At 44.9% G+C, this 15,622-nt stretch overlaps 1 protein-coding gene across 4 annotated transcripts in view; it reads right to left on the reverse strand.

Annotated features, from left to right (window-relative positions):
* LOC135902684 (serine-rich adhesin for platelets-like) overlaps positions 1–15,622 on the reverse strand; it is a 56,253-nt gene that overhangs the window by 35,423 nt on the left and 5,208 nt on the right. For 3 of the 4 annotated variants that reach the window (XM_070533751.1, XM_065432892.1, XM_065432891.1), the window contains exons 4-6: positions 10,180–10,722; positions 4,345–4,476; positions 710–920 (exon numbers count right to left, since the gene is read on the reverse strand). In XM_070533751.1, the coding sequence (XP_070389852.1) occupies positions 710–920; positions 4,345–4,476; positions 10,180–10,722 (886 nt within the window). The remainder of the gene's footprint in view (positions 1–709; positions 921–4,344; positions 4,477–10,179; positions 10,723–15,622) is intronic. The other variant, XM_065432894.1, reaches the window with a different exon arrangement.

Below are 15,622 nucleotides of genomic sequence, written 5' to 3' on the forward strand. Positions count from 1 at the left end.
CAGAATACAGTCCTAAAATGCGAAAGGCAGCCTCAAGGTTAATGCATTGAATAAGCAAATAAGCTTAGCTAAAAAAATCTTGACGTGCTATTCCTTCTGCTTTATCTTGTTTCGCAGTTTCATTATTTCAAGGTACACATTTCGGAAATTTTTGCTCGCTGTGGTGGTATAAGGCCGTCATAGCTGGGAACCAGTGCCAGTCAACATTGTTCAGAGAATCGGCTCGGACTCCAAGTGACTCGTAAAAATGCCACCGCAAGAAGTGCACTTTTGCATACTTCGCTCTTGAACCCTAGCAACATACCAGAGTACTTCGGGCAAACGCTGCGATGGCAAGCAGAACACTCAAGTAAGCGCTGAAATACCAGTTAGGAAGGTAGACATACGAATTAAGTCCTGGATTTTTTCGACGGCTTTCTTGTGCAAGTTTTATTGTAAATGAATGTGTTCGTCATAATCACCAAAAGCTTAAGCTTGCATTCCAAGAGGTTCGTGTTCATGATACCCACTGAGTTCGCGACGCTTCAGTGATGGCGCATGTGGTTAGTTCAATTACTAGAACTATACAAAACTGGGCGAGATAAATCTCAGCAAGAAATGCACCAGGCTACATCATTGTTCCTATAACGGTGCACATATAGCTTCAATAGTATGGCGAGAGGCAATGTGTAATCCTGCAAAAAAAGAAAGTTGAAAGTGTGACCATCACCTTTTTCATCAAGATTAACTCGAACGAGAGTCCTAAGCGCCGGAGGCGCTCCGCTTGTCGAAGCCTGATTTCCGGTGTCCGCCGACAAATTGACATCTTGAGCTGCAGTTGCCTCATCCGGCCTTGCTCCGCCTTCAGCTGTAGCGTGCTCGGTGGTTGAATCGACGACTGCCGTCTTTCCTGCATCTGTTATCAGCGCCTTCACTTGCTCCTGCATTGGGACCGGTGATGATATTAAAGTGGAGCTGAGAATGTAGCATGAAGGGCATTACCCTGAAGGATCAATCAATCAATCAATCAATCAATCAATCAATCAATCAATCAATCAATCAATCAATCAATCAATCAATCAATCAATCAATCAATCAATCAATCAATCAATCGATGATGATGATGATGATGATGACGACGACGATGATGATGATGATGATGATGATAAAGTTGTGTTTTGTGGTCCAAGCGCCGACTCTGGACAAAGAGTCAGGCTAGTGTAACTGAATTTGCAGTGCAGTGCTGAATTAGGAAGGGTGCTGTATAATGGAAGAGAGAATAGTCTAGAGGAATTCGAAATTCCACAAGTAACGCCGGAAGAAGTAAAGAAAGCCTTGGGAGCTATGCAAAGGGGGACGGCAGCTGGGGAGGATCAGGTAACAGCAGATTTGTTAAAGGATGGTGGGCAGATTGTTCTAGAAAAACTGGCCACCCTGTATACACAATGCCTCATGACCTCGAGCGTACCGGAATCTTGGAAGAACGCTAACATAATCCTAATCCATAAGAAAGGGGACGCCAAAGACTTGCAAAATCATAGACCGATCAGCTCACTGTCCGTTGCCTACAAAGTATTTACTAAGGTAATCGCAAATAAAATCAGGAGCACCTTAGACTTCCTTCAACCAAAGGACCAGGCAGGATTCCGTAAAGGCTACTCAACAATAGATCACATTCACAATATCAATCAGGTGATAGAGAAATGTGCGGAATATAACCAACCAATATATATAGCTTTCATTGATTATGAGAAAGCGTTTGATTCAGTCAAAACCTCAGCAGTCATGGAGGCATTGCGGAATCAGGGTGTAGACGAGCCGTATGTAAAAATACTGAAATATATCTATAGCGGCTCCACAGCCACCATAGTCCTCCATAAAGAAAGCAACAAAATCCCAATAAAGAAAGGCGTCAGGCAGGGAGGTACGATCTCTCCAATGCTATTCACAGCGTGTTTACAGGAGGTATTCAGAGACCTGGATTGGGAAAAATTGGGGATAAAAGTTCATGGAGAATACCTTAGTAACTTGCGATTCGCTGATGATTTTGCCTTGCTTAGTAACTCAGGGGACCAATTGCAATGCATGCTCACTGACCTGAACAGGCAAAGCGCAGAAGGGTGAGCCTGAAAATTAATCTGCAGAAAACTAAAGTAATGCTTAACAGTCCCGGAAGGGAACAGCAGTTTACGATAGGTAGCGAGGCACTGGAGGTGGTAAGGGAATACATCTACTTAGGACAGGTAGTGACTGCTGATCCGCATCATGAGAGTGAAATAATCAGAAGAATAAGAATGGGCTGGGATGCGTTTGGCAGGCATTCTCAGATCATGAACAGCAGGTTGCCATTATCCCTCAAGAGGAAAGTGTATAACAGCTGTGTCTTACCAGCACTCACGTACGGGGCAGAAACCTGCAGGCTTACGAAAAGGGTTCTACTTAAATTGAGGACGACGCAACGAGCTCTGGAAAGAAGAATGATAGGCGTAACCTATCAGTCGACTCGCGCCCGTAAATCTACCCTCACCTGGCGCATTAATGCGATGCGCCTTCCTAGCGCATTACTGCTGTTTACATGAATGTGATGCACTAGAAATGCGATGCGATGCGACACTGTCGCATTCATGTAAATGCGGCTATAGCGTCCTACCTCTCTTTTATATATGAAAAACACAAATAATTAATTCCAAGCATCAAACTTTCTGAACCAATATTGGGAACTTGGCTCTTGTACGCCTCCGTTGATTGGATATGAAAAACACAAAGAATTAATTCCAAGCATCAAACTTTCGAACCAATATTGGGAACTTGGCTCTTGTACGCCTCCGTTGATTGGGTTGGCCCTACCTTTCTGGCACCAAACCTCCAATAACCTTTTACTAATTTCTATAGCGGAAACGTTTACTTTCGCTCCGCTATCCCTGAACCTTCAAGATGGTCAGAGGAGCCTAAACCGACAGCTGTGTAGATATCTCCACGTTCTAAAAAAATGTTTCCATAGTTTTACCGCGGCAAGCCCATGCTTCTTCTTCCATGGTGTACCTCGCTTTATAACTATGCGTTCTAAGGCATCCTGATCTCGCTTCGAAAAACACATAGCTTAATTCCCTTTGAGTTACCACAAATAGCTTTTTCCTGATTTCCTATTTACCACTTGGGTACTTACTCAGACCAGGTTTCTTTTCCATTACTGCCACACAGGAGATTGTCCCAGCCTCTCTGACATTGCGTTTGACGATGTTTGTCAGCGTGTTGCTTAGTATACCAGCCGTATATACTTGCTAGTAAGCTTCCTAGTTATTTTACTCCACTGTGAATCAATGTCTTTTCTGTACAAATACCTGAACACTTTCGCAACCCATTTATTTTTTATGTTCCTCAGATGTTCTTCGAAATAAATTTTATTCTTAGTTACCCTCACTTGAAAACTTGTCCAGCCCATATCACCCTGTACAGCTTCATTTTAGTTTTTTCGTGAGCGCCCAATGCGAGACGTCCCATTGGCCTTTGCTTCAGTCCTAATTACACCCCTGATTTCAAGCCAAACACATTTCCAAATTTGGGTCTCGAAACCGTTGCATTGCGAGAGCTCCCGCACGACGCCCCCTCCCAGGCTTTACCTCCCCCCCCCCCCATTCCAATTTGCTCCCCTCTTCCCTGCCTGTTCGCAACTCGGTTGCCTGTGAACACGCGCCCTTTGCTTTGGCGCGTTTCCTCGCCTGGCCAATAATCCTCGAATGCGGCTACCTCACAGTACCGAGACTGCCAAATTTCAGGGCTCGCTGGGCAATGAGCAAAAAGAATAAAGGTTTTCCAGGGGCTCTATTCACAAGCATACGAATAACGTACTGCTATGCTTTTATGAATGTTGGCAGCCTCAGCATCAGACAAATGAGTTTTTTCGCGCAGCACTTAGTAGACTAGTTTTTACCCAACCACCATTGTGGAGCCAACGCCTGCAGTAAAAACGGCTTGCGTTATGCTACTACAGCCTTTTATGTATAAACGAAAATCGTGTCCGCTTAAATGTTGCCAGATACTCGCTGGCTTTCAAAACTAACACCACTGAAGGCGAGTCATGTGCTCTATCTGCTGCAAAATACACGTGTATAAGTGTGGTCCGTGTCGATATAGTACATTCAAATCGGTTGCTGCGGTAGTCTGACATTCAAGGCTTATATGCTCAGTTCCACCAGGCTTACGATCCTTGTTCTTGCCTATCTTCTTGCTGGATGTGTACAAACAACAGAACTATAAGCGCACTTCACTGCCTTGAAACGATTCCCAAGAAATGGTTTCTCACGATTGAGGCACTATCGTTCCTGCTCACGAAAAAAAAAATATTTGAGTGAGAAGACTCATCACCTGCGGAACAATCGCACTCGACTTCCGGGACCACCTCCGGCGCCACTGGCTGAATCGGCGCTTGGCTGAAAACCCTCCTTCCTTGGCCTCCTGTGGTTCCTTCGGCACTACAGCGATGCTTGCCTGCCCCGCCTGTAAAGTGTCATAACCGTCGTCACGAACCAATTTAAGTCCACTGCATGCTAGAGCAGCCGGCTGATGACTATGCTAGCGGTTAGTGGTAGCTACCCGGCAGTGTCAGAGCTGGACAAAGATACTTTGCAATTGTATCATGATACTATACAAGATACCCGGGCAACCAGTATTTGAGATACAGTTACAAGATACTACCGCAATTATTGATATAATGTTTGTAAACAGGGATGAAGTGCCTCAGACAGGCTGGCCAACGTTTCGATAGGAGGACCTATCTTCGTCAAAGGCGGCCTCGTCATCCTCGGCGTGTTAGTTTTAAAGGGTTAGTGCAGTGACGTCACGTGCGGGTGTTGTCGCTGGCGGCTGGTTTTAAAGAGAGAGATTACAAGAGGGAACAGGCGCTGTCGTCCGACGTCTGTGAGCCTCATTCTCAAGACGAGGGGACAAGAGCGTGAGAGTGGGCACGCGGGGAGAAAAGAAAAGAAATAGAAGCAGAAAAAAAGCGAAAAAAAGGGGAAAAAAGGAGGGGGTGAGCCAGGGCGGCACCAAGACACAAAAGGGGGGGGGGATGAAAGAAAAAGAAAGAGAAAAATGAAATCTTTAAGGAAATCTTTGGGAGCGTGTTGGGGATGCGAAAGGTTAGGAGGTATTCAGGGGGAGTCGTTGGCGGCATGTTTTTGAGGCATTAGAACGGCCGGTCAAGCGGTCTGTGCGCGAGGCGCGAGTAACACAAGAGACAGAAAAGAAGGAGAAAACCCAGACACACACACACACACACACACCAAAAAAAAACATGAGTTGAAAGTGACTTGAGTAGCATAGTAGTAATCACACAACACAATTCTCGCAACGCTAGACGTCACGGCGCTGTACACCAACATTCCAATCCCTGATGGTTTATCTTCGATAAAACAAACGCTGTCTAAACACAGTGCACAACACTCTACTGAAGTCTACCTGTCTCTCCTTGAATTAGTTCTAACACATAACTACTTCGAATTTGAAGAGAGTTACTACCTACAGATACATGGTACAAGCATGGGTACGCCTTTTGCACCAACCTACGCGAACATATTTATGGGGATTCTAGAAACAGATTTCCTATCGCGCTGCACTACCAAGCCCCACACATACCTACGATACATAGACGACATACTCATAATCTGGGGACATGGTCAAGACAGTCTAGATAAATATGTAGCCTTTCTAAATTCTGTTCACCGAACAATAAAATTCACATCAGAATCCTCAACTGAGCGCATAAACTTTCTGGACACAACAATATGCATTGACAATGGTGAACTAAAGACAACGCTGTATAGGAAACCTTTCCACAAACAACAGTACCTAGAATATACCAGCCACCATCCCAGACATTGCAAACAAGGCATCTTTAAAGGCCAAGCCACACGACTACGTCGCATTTGCGTTGAAAACCAAGACTACATAGATAGACTCGATCACCTTAAAGAAACGCTATCAAACAGGAACCACCCAAACAGTGACCTTCAAACAGCTTACATTGCTGCAACTAAACTTGATCGAGCCGAGGTCCTCAAGCCCCGCCCGAGGATCACAAGAACAGCAACGCCTCTTCTTACTACTAAATTCTCAAACGCACTCCCAAACGTGAATAACATCCTAAGTAAATACTACCCGATTCTCACCAGCAACCAGAAACTTAAGAAGATTTTTCCCGACCCTCCCAGAGTGGCCTACAGACGCAACACTAATTTTAAAGATGTTCTTCTGCACGCCAAACTACAGAAAAAGAAGAAGTTGGGAACCAATCCCTGTGGCCGCCCCAGGTGCTCTACATGCAAACACATTCAATCCACTACTACAGTAAAAAGTACAGCGTCGAATTACACACACAAGGTAACTTCGGCTTTCACCTGCACATCAAGCAACGTAGTCTACTGTCTAGAATGCGCCGCTTGTAGCAAACAATACATAGGTGAGACTGGACAACAAATCAATACAAGACTCAATGGTCACCGCGCGGACACAAAACACAATTTACCCAAAGCAGTAGCCAGCCACTTTAATGAACATGGACATATGTTTGACAATGCAAAGCTCTATATACTAGAAACAAATTTCCGTTCCCCTCGCGAAAGGAAATATACGGAATCATACCTCATACACAAGTTTAATTGCCTACACCCGACAGGAATTAATTTGGCACGCGGCAACTTAGAATCTTTAAAAGCTGTAACTTAAATCTGAAACTCTCATATCATCAACCAATACACAAAACACGTTAGGCCACCAGCCAACTTTAATTCTTGACCTCACCCACTCTTCCATTTCGAAAAAAAAAGTTTTTTCCTGCCTACTACTCAATTTAATGTACTCTTTCAGGTTTTTACGTCTATACCAACTGCACGATCCCCTTCTTCCATGTACACTTGCCTCCGCCCGCTTCTGCACGCGTCACCCTCCTGTTTGTTATACCGATTTCGCTTTTTTTCTGCTTCTATTTCTTTTCTCCCCGCGTGCCCACTCTCACGCTCTTGTCCCCTCGTCTTGAGAATGAGGCTCACAGACGTCGGACGACAGCGCCTGTTCCCTCTTGTAATCTCTCTCTTTAAAACCAGCCGCCAGCGACAACACCCGCACGTGACGTCACTGCACTAACCCTTTAAAACTAACACGCCGAGGATGACGAGGCCGCCTTTGGCGAAGATAGGTCCACCTATCGAAACGTTGGCCAGCCTGTCTGAGGCACTTCATCCCTGTTTACAAACTTTATATCACAGTGTGCCATTCCATCTGTCAGCCCCTTTCTTGTTTTTGGACTACCGCAATTATTGTATCCTATACGATACTTTCCATTTGTATCTTAATATACTTCGATACATTCGCAAATTTCTTATTATAGAGCTATGTAATATAGCAGCAAACGCGTATGCAGAAAAATGTTTGCTTGGAAATGTCTTAACTCTAATCACTCTAATTTAATTTTACTAAAATGTGCATTAGTATCTCCAGATTCTTGTCTTTCTTGCTGCCAGTATAATATTTTCCTTCCGAAACAATTTATTGGGATTGCTTTATCCTATTAACATGAAAGCCCTTTATACGCGGCACTGTCAGCGGTTTTTGCTTGTCGCTCATGTAACTGATGGGGGTCGCTTCTGGGCTTGCCGACCAGCTAGCCGGTCGCCATACAGTTAAAAAAAACGTCAATAAGATGCATGCGCACGATGGCTCAAATACCACTGTGCAGTCTTACCTTGTCCTTCAACGTATTACCGTTTACGCAACACCAGATCAGCGGACAAGTGTGTAGCAGCAACAACGCCCGTAGCGACATTTTTTTGGTGACCCATCATGTATAAAAAGGGCACAAAAAGCTACAATGATTTTTCAAATTTTTCTTATCTGCTGGCGTAAAGCTTTTGTTAGTGAATTATTCATTTTTTTCAGGTGGCCTAGTGGCAGTAGTATCAGCTTGAGGAGCGGAGTTCAGCTAACGTTTATAGTGTCGCACGGTGATGTTGCGATAGCATTATGTTGTGTCTTTACATACACGATACATTCTTGCATGTATCAGACACTGATACATGTCTTGCCAGACGCATCATGGTAGAGATACAAGGTGCCCAAAGAGTATCTAAGATACTATCTAACATACATGTATCTTTGATACTACCCAGTACTGCCCGAAATCTACCAAACCGAAAACCGGCATCTAGGGGTAGCTGTTTGCTTCACGTAAGGTTTTTACTGCGAAGCTATATATGGCTAGCCGATTCGTGCGTCCGTTCGTCCGTCTGTCGGTCACCTGTACGCCGAATGTGTCTGCGGCGGAACCTCGTGCGCATGCGCGAAAAGAAAAGAGAGGCGCGCAATTAGCCCACAGCACCTAGATACCACAAGGCCTGTTTACTCCGATCCATGACGACACGCTACTTGGCTCGAAATTTCCACTGACAAGGCGGGCGTAATGAAAGCGCTGACGTGAAAATCACTGTTGCATACTCGAGGGCATTCCCACTAGATTTTATGGCAGTCGGGCCAGGTAACATGACGTTAAGGATCGGATTGCTATCTAGGTGCTATCTAAGTGGTGTTAAATTAGTTGCGCCAGTAGTGACGTTGCTGCTCTGCGTCGCAGCCTAGAACACGCACAGCAGTTTCTCTCTGACTGCGACATGGTTGGACAAAGCGTCATACGCGCTCCTTATGAGCAGGTAGCCTTCGATCAGCAGCACCGCGAGCAGAACCGGGAACGAGCTCCTCTACGTCGTGCCGATGCTGCAGCCCCGGCACAAGAACAGGCTCCAGCAGCTGAGCGTAAGCAGCAACTGCGTACCGAGGATCAGGCAGCCTACCAAGCCATCGTTTAATGAACCAAGTGATAAACACCGGGACCGCACGTTTCGGCTTCGCTGGTTAGCCATCTGTACGAAGTGCTTAGGTGGTGATGTTTCAATGCGAAATGATTATCTGCTTCATTACGCGAAAGTCCGGCGTCATCACCGGCGGCGGGACCGGGTGGTGGTACCAAAAATGTCCGACGGCGCAAGGGGTAAAAACACGTCAATGTCCGACGGCGCAAAGAGTAAGAACACGTCAGAAACGCGCGGATTGACATCAAATTTCTCAGGCAGGTTCCTGTAAACAAAGTAATTTAAAGGCTTCGGAAGTAAAATTTGGTACATTTTGGTCCAGGCGGGAATCGAGCCCGGACCTTCAGAGTGCGAGACTAGCACTCTTTCCCGACGCCACGGCGGCTCCCAGGTTGTAGCTGACTAAAGTTGTGCCTAGTGCGTGCGTCATTGCACAGGTCATGTCGCAGCCATCTGGCTGACTAAAGGTGTGGCTGAGTGCGTGCGTCATTGGGCACGTGACGGCGCAGCCAATGGGTAGGAGGTGGCAGCACGTCACGAGTGTATGAAATGAGCGTGTTGCTTCCCGTGCGTCACTTGTTCTTCGGATTTCATGGGTGCTATCTCTACTCAATCGAAAACATTTCACCAAAGGGACTATAATGCTTAACGCTATAATGCTACACGCGTTCCATAATAATTCTATAACGCATTCCCATACGCAAGCAGTCTTAAATGTCTCTGCCAATTTCTTTTTTCTACAGCGCATGGACCGAGCCTGCGGACCGAGCCTGAGCCCTCTAAAACAACACTAGAATTGCGAAGGGGGGTATACAATGCTTTAGTGCTTGACAATAATGGTAGTAATGGTGATTTAGAATAATGGGAGTAGCGTTAATGTCGACAGTACACCACCGCTGGTCGTATTGCCGTTTCTTTTTTCCTTTGCCGCTACTCGTATTCAAGCCTCTCCAACAGTCCTAAGTATGCATTGCTTACACACAGCGGCGCTGCAACAACAAGGAAATCAGTTGCTAGGTTGGTTCTTCTATATACGAAAGACTGGAGACGGAGGGCTATAATGTCGCAAAATGCGTAAACTCGGAAAGTATGCTTTTTTTCTTTTGTTCGGCGTAATCATGATTATTCAGTGGGGCCACTATATGATACAGGGAGTTCTCGCGGTTTTCGAGACTTCGCGTGACATACGGGCGTAGTGGAGGTGGCGCGAAAATATTTTGTTTTTACTAATCGTGGAGGGCTAGCGGCCGGAATGCAATAGAAACAGCTTGGAATAGTCTCGCCTTACAGCACCCCAGCACACACATTCCATACATCACCCGATATTGAAGTGCGCGGTTACCTCCGAGGTTGAGGCAGCATTCTGCTCCATGGCGACTGGCTTCTGCATGGACAACACGACTTCCGTCAGCCTTTCGAAGAGCGCCTGGTTCCCAGCGATCATCGCAGAACGCAGTGAGCTCGACTCCTGCGACGAGCCCTGCGCCGAGCCACCTTTGATGGCGCTAGTCGGAAGGGCGACCAGGTCCTGGGGCCGGTCCATGTCCTCCTCGAACATGGTGGTCAGCACGCGGTTCAGCAGGCACAGCAGCGTGGTCGACAGCACGGCGCCGGAGAAAAGCGATGCGCACACGAAGCAACACGAGCACAGGACCGCGAACAGCTTGCCGCGGCGCAGCCCGAAGCGCTTGGAGACGTCGAGCGCCAGAGACAGAGCCAAGTCGTTCCAGTAATCGACGGCCACCACCAAGGAGAGCAACAAGATCATGGTCAGGGCGTCGACCTGCGAGGCGGCGGCAGAGCTGAGGCACCCGGAAGTCAGGCCCACTGTACCATAGGGAGATCGAGAGCCACGGTGACAGTGGCCGATGAATACAAACTGGTCCTGAATGCAACCAACGAGGGAGAAAAACGAGACAGTGCAACGATCAAAAGGCAGCGCTGATCGTCTTGCTGTGTCGTTTCATAGCGAAGCGTTTATCGGATCACTTTCCGGGTTTTCTTCGTAGAGTGCAGCCGGGCAATCTCAATCGCACGTTGTAAAAATACATTACGCACCCGATGCTGCCATTTGAACCAGTTCAACCTACCAGGGCACGGTTGTGTGCACACCAAGAAGGCAGCATTTATTGATTTACTTATTTATTTTTATCTGTGCAAGGGCCAAATACGGCCAAAGAACACCATGCAAAATATTGATGACTTACTAAAGGAAATACAAATTGCTCATGGTAGATGTAACACTGATGTAAAGAGACATAAAATTATTCGCTGTAAAGTGCGCTAAATTTGTAAGTATGAAAATTATGTCAGTGAATAGTGATGGGTGCTATGATAATAAAAGTTCCCCCACCTGGGCCTCGAGCGCAAGTACTGCGAGGTGTGTGCTCTACAAAAATTATATCGCAGCAGAAACCTCCAGTGAGAGAATGTTCCTCGAATATATGGGGCTCATAACTCGCGATGTAAATATTGTAAGCAACCTATTACTAACTCGCTGTTGAAAAATGGCTGGGCTTTATGCCACGAAACATTTCTGGGTGGAGGGGAATGTATTGTCTGTGCGCCAGAGGAAAATATTCTTGTCTTTGCGTTTCCACTTCTGAACACTACAAAAAGACTTGAAATACCGTCAGAGACTCGCTACATTTATCACACATAGGAAGGCCATCACAATTTCACAGGTAGAAGTGCGCGCCACAGGGATGTGGCCTATTCTACGACGACGACGTCAAAAAAGAAAAAAACCTCTGTAGGTCGCATTTTTCTCATAGGCTGCCAATTTCTTAAGTAGGCCCTAATAGCGGAGCTTATTAAGAGCTTCGCTGTCCCACGTACGTTGCCAATAGCTCCGTGTAGTTTCCTTCATAGGAAAGGCTTCACTTCTGTGGCGGTGATAGCTATGGAAAAGCTGCCAGCTTTCGTTGTTATATACCGTCGACAACAACATCACCCTGGATGCCTCTTGCCCAGATGCCCAGCGTATTACGACTTCTTGTTTTGATGCATGAACTCAGAAGAACAGCGAATAAGAGTTGTTCATAACAGAATTTTTATCTTTATCTGGCAAATGCAATGTTTTAACAACGCTTAAACAGCCTATAAGTATTACTCCTTGGAGGTTCGATCTGCAGATATGTTTCACCGCCGACAGTACTGCATAGGCCTCTACCATAAAGATGTTTGTTTGGGGGTGTAGTACATTAGATTTCGAGAAGGATGGACCGACTGCCGCATAAGACAGGCCATCATAGAACTTTGGTGCGTCGGTGTAAAATTCAAGGCAAGATTACTTTCACTTGTGCTCTAAAAAATTGCATTCGAATGTGTGATGATAGAGCGTGTTTTGTAACCCCGATAAACGATGTGTCACGTTTTTCATAATTTCATAATTTATTTATTAGTAAAATACAGATAACTGCATGTGCGTAGTATACATAAGGAGGTCCCATAGTCAAAGACTGTATCGGGGCCTCCTGCTAAAGACACGTATGATGTTATACAATGTTTAAAGCAACAGTAGTACAGATGAGAGCTAAGAGTAATATCAAAACATGTTTATAGCATATGAGTAATAAGAACACTTGTTAGCAGCAGGACAATATAAAAAAAACGGAATAAAATTTAAGATTAAGAAACAAACAAGGAGAGTTTCAGTAAGTATTTATTATGAATGAGTTTAGCTCTCTTTTAAATTGGTATAAATTTTTTGCTTTTTTGATAGGTGGTAAGGTATTCCAAAGCGATATTGTGGAAAATTCCGCAGTCTGTTTACCATAGTTAGTTCGCACTTTAGGTAGAAGAAAATTATTATTGAGTGCAAATCTAGTGTGACTATGAGCTATTAGGTCACAAGGTGAGAAGCAGATTGATGGTAGTTCCTTAGTCATATATTTGTAGAATAAAATTCCTACATTATATTTGGTGAGTTCTGAAATTGTTAGGATATTGTTTTCATGTAGTAGAGATTTTCCATTAGCAGAGCGTGAACTGCTTGTAATTATTCTTATGGATTGGTTCTGGATTACCTGGAGGGATGCCAAGTGAGTGTTATAAGTGTTACCCCAGCATAGTCAGCCACGGTGGTAGCACTTTCGCTGGGTTTATTAGACTGTGCTCAAGGTGTGAGAAACCCATTTCTTGGCTAAGTTTACGGAATGAAGACTCCTTTGCGTTTGAAAACTAAGCTGAAAATCTCATCACATCATCACGTCATCTACGTATGGGGTGATCATCTTAAAGCTTTTCATAATAGCCTGTGGCACATAGCATACAATTAATGTCCATGAGTTGGATTATTCGAAGAGGTGGACATTACTAGCTCGAAAAATAAGAACCCATATTGAACTAATTAACGAAATTCACTAACTGCCTTCTAAATTAACTGCCTTACAGTAAATATCGGAATTTACGAATTGTGGTCGGTGAAATCGCATGACGTATCGACTGAAATGCGTCTGCAGGATGACACCAGTTTCTATATATTTTCCAAAGTGCGGCACGATATACCTGGGCGTTACAGATACTTTTTTGCTTCGATGCATAAAAGATCGTTTTGGTAAAAAAGTGAGTGGAACAGTGGTCCCTTCTTATGACAATTTACTGGCGCATCTCTCCAAACCGGAGTTATGCTGAAAATTCATATGATGTGGATTTGTCACGAAAACTCGACGCTACAATTCGTAAATTCCGATATGTGCCATAGATTAAATATATTAAAAGTTAATTAGTGAGTTTTTATTTAGGTAAATGTGTTTCGATTTCCCGTGACAGTAATGTTCGCATCTCTGCAAAATCCAGCTGAAGGACCAGAATTGCGTTATCTGCAACAGGCGATTTTTAGAAATTCCGAAAAACTTAAATATGATCCCCCCGTGTACCGAGTAGAACATTGTACTTGGAATAGCTATGCGTACAGAGCTCACTTTCACAATGAAAAGTGTACAGCTAAGGACACCACCTTGAAGAACACCAGTTTCCCGGGGAAAAACAAATAGGTGGTCTGTTGTCGACCTACCTTATCGGAAGTCACATTGGCACGGATCTAATAATTCGGTGCTTTCTAGGAGACAAATTAGGTGCCAGTTTACCATCTCATTAGGAGCTTGCCCAGACAGCACACTAAAGCTACAGTTCTGTAACTGCTGTCTAAGGACGGGTCCTTGCCTTGTTTAAGTATGGGAATTACTACTGCTTCTTTGCAACAAGATAGAATGTACCCAACAGCGTACATTACATTAAATAGCGAGAGGAGCGTGTTCTTGTGTTTCAGGGTGCAAGTGCTTAATAATTTCTTACATGATGCGGTCACCATCTGGTGTCGAGCTATTGCAACAATTGAGAGATGCCTGAAGTCCAGCTAGATTAAATGGTTGATTGTATGCCTAATTTCGCACACATCTGCGCTCGAAGCGCTGTGCTCAGCATGTCCTTTGAACTTCAGGAAAGTTTCCCTGTAGTGTGATGCACAGGATATTTGTTCAAAGTGTTCACCCAGAAAATCTGTATGATTTTGAGAGCTATCGCGTGGTATATTTCCTAAGGATAGAAGGTGTGAAGGCCGGTCTTTTAATTTAGTTACTCCGCACTTTAATTTATTCTCCGTGAGACTTAATAGTTTCTTTATATTTTTTCCAACTTTCTCTTCCTGAACTTTGATGTATTCTTCTACCCTGCACTGCCGCATGATGCACTGCCGCATGATGTGCCTATCGGATTCTTTTATGCGTCCATTGAACAGGGGGGTTCGGGAATCACCTGCTTGAGGACAACAATTCCTGCTCTACTGTTAAAACGCTTCTCGCAGATGATGCATTCGTCTTATTCAGACTGCGCCTTCGTAGTTACCAAGAAGACTGTAACCTATGCGATACACCAGGCGGAACGGCTATGTCTTTTCAATGGAAGAACGATTTTAACATCGAAAGAATCAGTCCGCTTCTGGACCTCGCAATTACATATGTCGAGCGATGGAAGGTCTTTTGAAGGTTGTAAGAACGCGAAGGGTTCTTACAAGATTGCAGGCCGTCCCGTTCCGAAATGAATAGAAGATGGCTGGCCACCGATTGCTCTGGCACCGACTACTCGAAACTGCCTATTAAAATGCATCTATATGCATATAAAAATATGTTTGCGCAACAGTATAGCGTTGTCGAGCTCTCTCAGCAAGTATAGACGACATCGCTCGGTCAAATTTTTTTCGAAGGTTATTTCGTTTAGCTGAATTTTTACCTTCCCATTGCACGCCCTCACGGTTTTCTACCAGACACAGAAAGCAAAGCCAGAAGAAGCGGGACAGTCGCAGGCGCTGGCTCCACTCTTCTCATTAGGTTATCTGCTTTCACCGCCCTAGCCCGGCTCCACCAAAACGCTCTCCACTTCATGCCCCTCGCCGAAAATGAGCTGACTAGATGAATAAAGGCATGCCAATTAAAGCGATGCTATTCGCTTTAAATGTACACAAAGCTGACCTACAAACGAGGAGGGCATTTCATCGGCCTGCTCGAAGAACACTATGGGTCACCACCCAATTCTTGCGTCGGCAGTTCTAATCCACTCAGTTCTGTTCATGTCTCTTAGCATTACGTCTACAATTTTTCGTTCCATAGCTCTTTACGCGGTCCCTAACTTGTTCTCGAGCTTCCTTGTTAACCTCCATGGTTCTGCCCCACATGTAACCACCAGTAGAATGCAATGATTGTACACCTTCCTCTTCAAAGACAGTGGTAAATCTTCCAATCAGGTTATGTGCTATTGTGTCTTAATTGTCTGTGACATAATAAACC

The sequence above is a fragment of the Dermacentor albipictus genome, chromosome 2 (genome assembly GCF_038994185.2).
Source record: "Dermacentor albipictus isolate Rhodes 1998 colony chromosome 2, USDA_Dalb.pri_finalv2, whole genome shotgun sequence".
NCBI classification, from domain to species: Eukaryota; Metazoa; Arthropoda; class Arachnida; order Ixodida; family Ixodidae; genus Dermacentor; species Dermacentor albipictus.